Genomic DNA, 9,399 nt, shown 5'->3' with positions numbered 1-9,399 from the left:
AGCTTGAGGCTCTGTCTCAAAAAAAAAAAAAAAAAGAAAGAAAGAAAGAAAGAAAACACAGTTGTCTTCAGGAGGCTGAAGCAAGAGGATCACTTGAGCCCAGGAGTTTGAGATTGTTGTGAGCTGTGATGGCAAAGCACTCTACAAGAGTGCTTTTAATTTACACTCTAAATTTGAGTTAATTCAGATAAAGACTGAACTGAGATTTTGTTTTTGTAATGTGAGTAGGAACATTATTTTATTATGAGCTTTCTGCCTTCCTGCTCTAACCAGAGCACCAAGTGAGACTCTGTCTCAAAAAACAACAACAAAAAAGCATTCATCTTTATTTGTGGCCTAATACTTTTTTTTTTCCTCCTAGGAAGAATAATACATTCTAAAGTTACTTTTTCCCTCTCTGTGGACTTAAGGTGAAACTTAGTTTTGTTTCTGTTTGGATTTACTTCCTAAAAGTCAATACCATAAACCCATATCAGATATAAAGAATTAGTTAAACCATGAGTTGTGGAAATGACTTTGTGGGAATATTAAAGAAAATCGGTTATCCTAAAGCTGAGATTCTTAATGGAGAAGATTTTGACTGGTTGTTTGAGACTGTTGACGCTAAATCGTTTTTGAAGTGGTTTTGTGGGAATGTGAATGAACAGAATGTATTGTCTGAAAAAGAATTGGAAGCTTTTAGCATTCTTCAAAAATCAGGCAAGCCCATCCTAGAAGGGGTGGCATTGGAGGAAGTTCTTAAAACCTGTAAAACTTCTGATTTGAAGACACCCAGACTGGATGACAAAGAGGTGATGAAATTAGAGGATGAGGTTCAAACTCTGCAGAAATTAAAGAACTTAAAAATTCAGCGACGTAACAAATGCCAATTGATGGCTTCAGTAACTAGCCACAGATCTCTGAGGTTACACGCTAAAGAAGAAGAAGCCACTAAGCAGCTAAAGCAGAGTCAAGGAATTCTAAATACAATGAATGCTAAGATAAGTAATGAACTTCAAGCTCTTACTGATGTGGTTACAAAGTTGATGATGTTCTTCAGACAATCTGATTTGGTTCAAGGGACAAATCCACTGGTGTTTTTGTCTTACTTTTCCTTAGAAAATTATCTAAGCCAGGAAGAGCGAAGCACAACAGCATTAACCTTATATACCAAAAAACAGTTCTTTCAGGGTATACATGAAGTAGTTGAAAGTTCAAATGAAGAAAATTTTCAACTTTTAGATATACAAACACCATCTATTTGTGATAATCAAGAAGTCCTTGAGGAGAGACAACTAGAGATGGCTAGGCTGCAGCTGGCATATATTTGTGCTCAACATCAGTTAATTCATTTGAAAGCAAGTAATTTGAGCATGAAGTCAAGTATAAAATGGGCGGAAGAGAATCTCCATAGCCTGACCAGCAAGGTAAACGTACGCCATGAGACATATTGTAATTGTTGTTAGGAATGAAGGATATAATTGCTATTAGAGTATTTTAGAAGGAGGAATGGGGGGAGGTCTAATAAGAAACTGCGGTTTTTAAATAATTTGATATGTGTCATTGTTTCCTACAAATATATTGATGGAGGGCAGAAATAGTTATTATAACCCCAACTGCATTATCTAGTTTATTTTAAACAAGGGTGCTTTTAATTTGCATTCTAAATTTGAAATTTGTATTCATTCAGATAAAGACTGAACTGAGATTTTTCTTTTAATGATGTGAGTAGAGACATTGTTTTATTATCAGCTTTCCGCCTTCTTGCTCTAACCAGAGCTCAGTGCTAATGAAGTCAAAGGTCCAGGTTTGGTAGACCGAAATCCTGATTCCTTGTTCAGAATCTGTAGATGTATTGCAGGTGTCCATCAGCACTCTTAAAAAGCTTGCTTTTTTGGTAAGTAACCACTAGATAGTTGTAAAAGTATAACTTTTCTGAACCTGAATAACAGTTACTGTTACAGTTAGTTACTGTAACTGATAAAGACTTCAGAATAATACATAGGAAGTCCAGTAATTCTGTAGAAGTACTAAAATTTACTGACTGGGTAGGACCTACTGAGATAATTTTAACCTTTAAGAAAACTTAAATAGCCTGCACTTGGATTCATTGACTAGTATGCTAATGGTTTTGATAGAGTAGAACAAGTGTGACAGGATCTTTATTTTGGTAGCCATTACTGTACATGTATGGTAGCAGTAACATTAAAATTTAGTATTTCATACTGGCTTTACCCTTGACGTAGTGCACCTTTTTAAATTTTAATTTTGGTCTATGCTAACATAAGATTAGTTTTTGTTCATTGAGCTTATTATCCAATCACTTAAAATGGAAAGTAAAAATTATTTTCAGACTATTTCAGGTTTACTTCTACAGCTTGAAATGTAATTGTTTTTCTTTGTATAGGCTATTGGTGAAGAAAATCTGGATGCTAAAATTTCTAGCTTGAACAATGAGATTATGAAACTTGAAGAACAAATCACTCATATGAAAGATAAAAGTTTGCCTGCTGTGGTAAAAGAGAATGCCCAGTTACTAAATATGCCTGTTGTAAAGGGAGATTTTGATCTGCAGATCGCCAAACAAGATTATTATACAACAAGACAAGAGTTTGTTTTAAATCAATTGATAAAGCAAAAGGCATCCTTTGAACTTCTACAGTTATCATATGAAATTGAATTAAGAAAGCATTGGGACATACATCGTCAACTTGAAAATTTGGTTCAAGAACTTAGCCAAAGTAACATGATGCTCTGCCAGCGATTAGAAATGTTAACAGATCCATCAATTTCTCAGCAGATGAATCAAAGAAACACCATTGATTCCAAGGATTATTCTACTCATAGGTATGTATGCTTTATTGTTGCTTTAGTAATTCTTTTCTTTTCTTTGGTAAGAATACTACAGAGTTTGAATTAAAATTGTAGAAGTTTTAAAATTGCTTTGTAATTCACTTTGGCCTTTCTGTTCTTTTCCACCTTTTTCTTAATGTGCCTTTTCCTTTTTAAATATTTGGTTCTGGCTCGGCACCCATAGGTCAGTGGTTAGGGTGCTGGCCATATGCACTGGGGCTGGTGGGTTCAAACCTAGCCCAGGCCTGCAAAACAACAGTGACAACTACAACAAAAATATAGCCAGGCATTGTGGCGGGGACCTATAGTCCCAGCTTCTTGGAAGGCTGAGACAAAATCACTTAAGCCCAAGAGTTTGAGGTTGCTGTGAGCTGTGACACCATGTCACTCTACCTAGGGCAACATAGTAAGACTCTTGTCTCCAAAAAAAAAAAAAAAATTATATATATATATATATTTGGTCCCTTTTCATTCATGTTAGATCTGAAAGTAGCTACTTTACAGCTAAGGTGAATGGGTGAGGTGGAAGAATGAGTATGTAACAAAATTTTGTTCCCCTTTAGGCATCATTATTTATAAATCTTATTTTAGATTTGGGGCAGGAAGTTTGAGTACTTGATGGAGTAGGTATTGCTGAGCAAGAGACTGACTGCATTTGGAGAAGGTGGCAATAGGGAATGGAGAAGACTTTCTTTCTGTGTCTAGTCAGGCGAGTCATTGAGAATAAATGCAGTTTTCAAGCTGTTTCTGCGTATCTAAGCAGTTGATGGTACGGGATACTGAAGTTGTAGTGGACTAAAATAGTCTAAGATCTTATAAATCAGAATCCTCCTGATTTTTCTCCAAGACTAGGATAAAATTACCTAATTCTTTTGTTATTAATAGAATGAGGGACCTGATAGAGCTGCCTCACTGCACAATTTCAGAGAATGCCACTGATACAACTTATGTGAACAGTGCTCCCTGGAACTGTGCAATTACATCCCCATAAGACCATAATTGGCAGCAGCCCTGGGCTTGAACCAGTTTTATGAAGTCTGTTACAACTTGTTTAAAAAATTATTTTAATGCTGAGAAAAAAGCAGACTCTTTTTGTCAGATATGTGTGGAAGGTGTGGTCTCATATTTTTTTGTTTGCTTCTGTAGGATGATGTATTTTTCTACTGTTCATATTTAGGTTTGGAGGAGTTTTTTTTTTTTGAGATAGTCTTAACTTTGTCACCCTCAGTAGAGTGCTGTGTTGTCATAACTCACAGCAATCTCAAATTCGTGGGCTCAAGTGATCCTCCTGCCTCATCCTCCCAGGTAGCTGGGACTACGGGTGCCTGCAATAATATCTGCCACACCATCCAGCTTCTTTTTCTATTTTTAGGAGAGAAAGAAGGATCTCAAACTTGCTCAGGCTGGTCTCAATATGCTGCTGAGCTAAAGCAATCCACCTACCTCTGCCTCCCAGAGTGCTGAGATTACAGGGGAAGTGGCACAGCTGGGCCTTGTTTTGTTTTGTTTTTTAAAGAGATAGGGTCTGACTCTCACCTAGGCCAGAGTGCAGTGACATGATCTTTGCTCACTGCAGCCTCCAACTCCTGGGCTCAAGCAGTCCTTCTACCTCAGCCTCCCAAGTAGCTGGGATTACAGGCATGTGCCACCAGGTCCTGCTAATTGTTTGAAATATTAAAATGACCTCATGGCTCATCACAGTTTTAATTTGCAATGAAATATGGACAAGACTGACTTGGCAAATTTTATTATTTATAGGTATTTATGTAATTATTGTTTACATTTTGTATTTTACATTGTTTTAATCTTACATTTATTTTTACATTTTACCTTATTTACATTTTTAGCTTTTCTCTTTTAATTCCACCACAATCCTGTAAAATAGGTAGGTATTAAATGTGGAGATTGATTCACCCTCCGTCTCACACAATAGAGAACTCAGACCTAGGTCTTCTGTTTCTGATTCATTGCTGTTCTTACTATGTTGCAGTTATATTCTGGAGGTATCTCTGAAATAGCCTACTTTGTTTGAAGTAGGTTAATGGCAATTAAAGTCAAGAAGAATTTTTTAATCTAAAACTTGAAAGGTGGGAAAACTGGGGATACAGATGTAACAATATATATTTCTTCACTGACACAGTATTATATTTAGAGTAATTTCAGTTGCTTAATTTTAGCAGCATAAATATGTTCATAAGTTGTTACTCAGCTATCCCCACAAATGCCTTCATATAGTGGATTGTAATTTTGAAAACTGTAATGACTTGAGAATTTTTTCCTATAATTTTTATTTTTATGTTTTAGGCTTTATCAACTTTTAGAAGGAGAGAATAAGAAAAAAGAATTGTTTTTAACTCATGGAAACCTGGAGGAAGTGGCCAAAAAATTGAAACAGAATGTTTCTTTAGCACAAGATCAGTTGGCAGTATCTGTTCAAGAACATTTTTTCTTTCTGTCCAAACTGAATAATGATGTGGATATGCTTTGTGATGCATTATATAAAGGAGGAAATCAGCTTCTGCTTAGTGATCAGGTGGGTGTTTGCAATTGGAGTTAAAAATGCTTTAAAAAAGTTTTTGTTATAGACGATATTAAAGACAATGTTAACATTAGGAAAATATTACCCCAATCCCATGTTCTAAAATAAAATTTATTTTTTATATATTATCCTAACTTTTGTTTACATATAAATACATTTTTCAGATAGTTATGATGAGTGGGCACACAGAATTTTAAAAATGTATATAATTTTCCAGGCACATAGGAAACGTTTATGCTAAGTATTGAAAAAATAAAATCCACTGCTGTTTTTACACTCATCTTAGCAAATTCAGGATTGCCTTTTGATCTTTAAAATTCTCTGTGTACAACCAGGCATGGTGGCTCACTCCTATAATCCTAGCACTTTGGGAGGCTAAGGCTGATTGCTTAAGCTCAGGAGTTCTAGACCAGCCTGAGTAAGAGCAAGACCCTGGTCTCTACTAAAAATAGAAAAACTAGCCAGGTGTTGTGGCAGGCACTTGTAGACCCAGCTACTTGGGAGGCTCAGGCAGGAAGATCTCTTGAACCCAAGAGTTTGAGGTTGAGGTGAGCTATGATGCCTTGACATCCTACCCAGGGTGACAGAGTTTACTCTCAAAAAAAAAAATCTCTGGATATACTTACTGATACATACTCCTAAATAGTGTTCCCCTCCCCTCATCAAAGAATAATTAGTGTGCTTAAGTTAGTTTACTTTTTGCTTGCTTTTATTTATAGCTTTATTAACATATATATCCTAGACTGTATATTTAATTTTATATGTTTCTGAACTTTATATACATGGTATTATACTGTATACATTGTTCAGTAACTTGTTTTTAAGACTCATCCATGTTGATAAAGCTATAGTTCATTCATAGTTTTCTCTTTTATGTAGTTTATATTCCATTATATAAAATTCCAGAAACCAGAAGTGGTGACAAACACCTGTGTCCCAGCTACTCAGGAGGCTAAGGTGGGAGGATTACCTAATTAAGGCCAGGAGTTTGGGGTTGTAGTGAGCAATTATTGTGCCAGTACACTCCAACTTGGGTGACAAAGTGAGACTCTGTCTCATAAAAAACACAAGCAAACTAAAAAGAAATTCTACAATGTAAATATCTGTTCTGTTGACAGACTTTTTTAGGTTATTTCCGGTTACTGCTACTGTAGACCATTATTGCCATGGATTATCTTTTTGAATGTCTCATAGTTACACAGTTCTAATTTCTAAACATTTTCACTAACACTAGTTATATTGTGATTTTTTTTTTTTTTTGGAGACAGAGTCTCACTTTGTTGCCCTTGGCAGAGTGCCGTCACAGCTCACAGCCATCTCCAACTCCTGGGCTTAGGCAATTCTCTTGCTTCAGCCTCCCAAGTAGCCGGGACTACAGGCACCCGCCACAATGCCCGGCTATTTTTTTGTTGTTGTTGCAGTTTTGGCCAGGGTTGGGTTTGAACCCACCACCCTCAGTATATGGGGCCAGTGCCCTTCCTACTGAGTCACAGGCGCTGCCCTGTGATTTGTTTGCGATTTGTTTGCGATTTGTTTTTTAACAGATCTCCCGTTACTGATTTTGTCATCTTGATCTTTTAGTGAGAGAATTATATAAAAATTTGAAAATTTCTTTAGGTAGTTCTCTATCAGTTTTTTTTGTTGTTGTTGTTTTGCTTTGTTTTTGTTTTTTGAAACAGAATCTCACGTTGTGGCCCTTAGTAGAGTGCTGTGGCATCATAGCTCACAACTTTTGGGCTCAAGTGATTCTCTTGCCTCAGCCTCCCAAGTAGCTTGGGACTGTAGGTCCCAGCCACATGCCTGGCTATTTTTAGACACAAGGTCTTAGCTCTGGCCCAGGCTAGTCTTAAACCTGTGATCTCAGCCAAACTGCCCACCACCACCTCCCAAGTGCTAGGATTACAAGTGTGAGCCACCACACCTGCCCAGCCTCTCTATCAATTTTTTACGTATTTTGAACATTTTATGAGTTAGATCCAGTTTTAAAATTGTGAATAATTATCCTGGTAGTTTTTTGGGTTTTTTTTTTTTTTTTTTGAGATGAAGTCTCACTTTGTTGCCCTTAGAGTGCTGTACTGTCATAGCTCACAGCAGCCTTCAGCTCTTGGGCTTAGGTGATTCTCTTGTCTCAGTCTCATAAGTAGTTGGGACTACAGGCGCCTGCCACAACACCAGGCTATTTTTTTGTTGCAGTTTGGCCAGGGCCTGGTCCGAACCCACCACCCTCGGTATATGGGGCCAGCACCCTACTGACTGAGCCACAGGTGCCACCCGTCCTGGTAGTTTTTAAATTGAGGTGAATCAAAGCATTTATGTTGCATAATGACCTTCTCTATTCATATAATATATTTTGTCTTGATAGTCTTTTGTCTAATAATAATATATAGATATATATATATTTTTGAGACTGTCTCATTATGTCACCCTTGCTAGAGTGCTGCCATGTCACAGCTCACAGCAACCTCCAATTCTTGGGCTTAGGAGATTCTCTTGCCTCCACCTCCCAAGTAGCTGGGACTACAAGTGCCCACCACAGTGCCCAGTTATTTTTTTGGTTGTAGTTGTCATTGTTGTTTGGCAGGCCTGGGCTGGATTTAAACCCTCCAGCTCTGGTGTATGTGGCTGGTGCCCCAGCTGCTGAGCTACAGGCCCTGAGCCAACTTTTCATACTTATTAGACAAGATCTTTTTGGTATAGATAGACATAATTTTTTTTTTTTTTTGTAGAGACAGAGTCTCACTTTGTCGCCCTCAGTAGAGTGCCGTGCATCACACAGCCCATAGCAACTTCCAACTCCTGGGCTTAGGCAATTCTCTTGCCTCAGCCTCCCGGGTAGCTGGGACTACAGGCTCCCGCCACGATACCCGGCTATTCTTTTGTTGCAGTTTGATCGAAGCTGGGCTTGAACCCACTACCCTCCGTATATGGGGCCGGTGCCCCACTCACTGAGCCACGGGCACCACCCGATAGACATAGATTTTTATCAAATTACTCTAGAATGTGCATTACAAGGAAAAAATAAGCCAATTAAAATGGCTGGGGTATTTCTAAAGCTTTACATTCAGTATTCAGTTCTAGGAAGTAAGAGTTTACTTTGAATCTTTTAAAATTACTTACTAAAAGTGGCTGGAATTAATCTACATAGAATTGATATTCTATTATGGATTTTTAATTGAGGTCTATTTCTTGCTAAAATTGTGGGTCTATTTCTTACTAAAATTGTGGGAAAAGAGTCTTTTCAAGTAAATTACATTTTCTTTTGTAAATTATATTATTAAATTTATAATTACTGTTAGGAATAAATTTCTTGCATTAAAAGCATTTTTATTTTCTTTTAGGAGTTAATGGAGCAGTTTCATCAAGTTGAAGCTCAAATGAATAAGCTAAGTCATCTCCTTACTGATATTCTGGCTGATGTGAAGACAAAAAGAAAAATTTTGGCAACTAACAAATTGCATCAAATGGAAAGAGAATTATATGTATATTTTTTAAAAGATGAAGATCATCTGAAAGAAATCATAGAGAATTTAGAAACCCAATCAAAGATTAGGTCTGCTGGTCTTGAAGATTAAAAACTGAATCTTTACTATACATGCTATGTATTTTCTACATAGGAAGATAATATATCTAATAAACACTACTAAATTTGCAAATTTGTGACCAATGGAACATTTCATTTAATGAATTCAAGTATATTATGTTTGTTTTTTTCCTTATATAACATGTTTGTTTAAAGTACCAGGGGTTTTGGTTTTGTATGACTTGAACGTTTATTTGTTTAGTGGTACTTAATTTTTTAGTAATTTTTTACTTACAAGGAAAAGCATTATTATAATGCAAAAAACTTTTTTTTTTTTGAGACAGAGTTTTACTTTGTAGCCCTCAGTAGAGTGCTGTGGCATTATGGCTCACAGCAACCTCAAACTCTTGGGCTCAAGCAGTTCTCTTGCCTTAGCCTCCCAAGTAGCTGGGGCTACTGATGCTGTCACAACACCAGGATATTTATAGATACGGGGTCTCGCTCTTGC

At 36.8% G+C, this 9,399-nt stretch overlaps 1 protein-coding gene across 2 annotated transcripts in view; it reads left to right on the top strand.

Annotated features, from left to right (window-relative positions):
• HAUS3 (HAUS augmin like complex subunit 3) overlaps nt 1–9,027 on the top strand; it is an 11,036-nt gene extending 2,009 nt beyond the window's left edge. The window contains exons 2-5 of one of the 2 annotated variants that reach the window (XM_012812277.1): nt 768–1,406; nt 2,387–2,826; nt 5,137–5,365; nt 8,710–9,027. In XM_012812277.1, the coding sequence (XP_012667731.1) occupies nt 795–1,406; nt 2,387–2,826; nt 5,137–5,365; nt 8,710–8,943 (1,515 nt within the window). In that variant the 5' untranslated portion in view covers nt 768–794 and the 3' untranslated portion in view covers nt 8,944–9,027. Of the gene's footprint in view, nt 1–359; nt 1,407–2,386; nt 2,827–5,136; nt 5,366–8,709 lie in introns of those variants that run through there. The other variant, XM_003801126.3, reaches the window with a different exon arrangement.
• The last annotated feature ends 372 nt before the right edge of the window (nt 9,028–9,399 follow it).

This window comes from Otolemur garnettii, unplaced genomic scaffold (genome assembly GCF_000181295.1).
Source record: "Otolemur garnettii isolate 467f Iridium unplaced genomic scaffold, OtoGar3 scaffold00198, whole genome shotgun sequence".
In the NCBI taxonomy this organism is placed as follows: domain Eukaryota; kingdom Metazoa; phylum Chordata; class Mammalia; order Primates; family Galagidae; genus Otolemur; species Otolemur garnettii.
The sequence above is the reverse complement of the archived record's forward strand: the minus strand, read 5'-3'. Positions and strand labels throughout refer to the sequence as shown.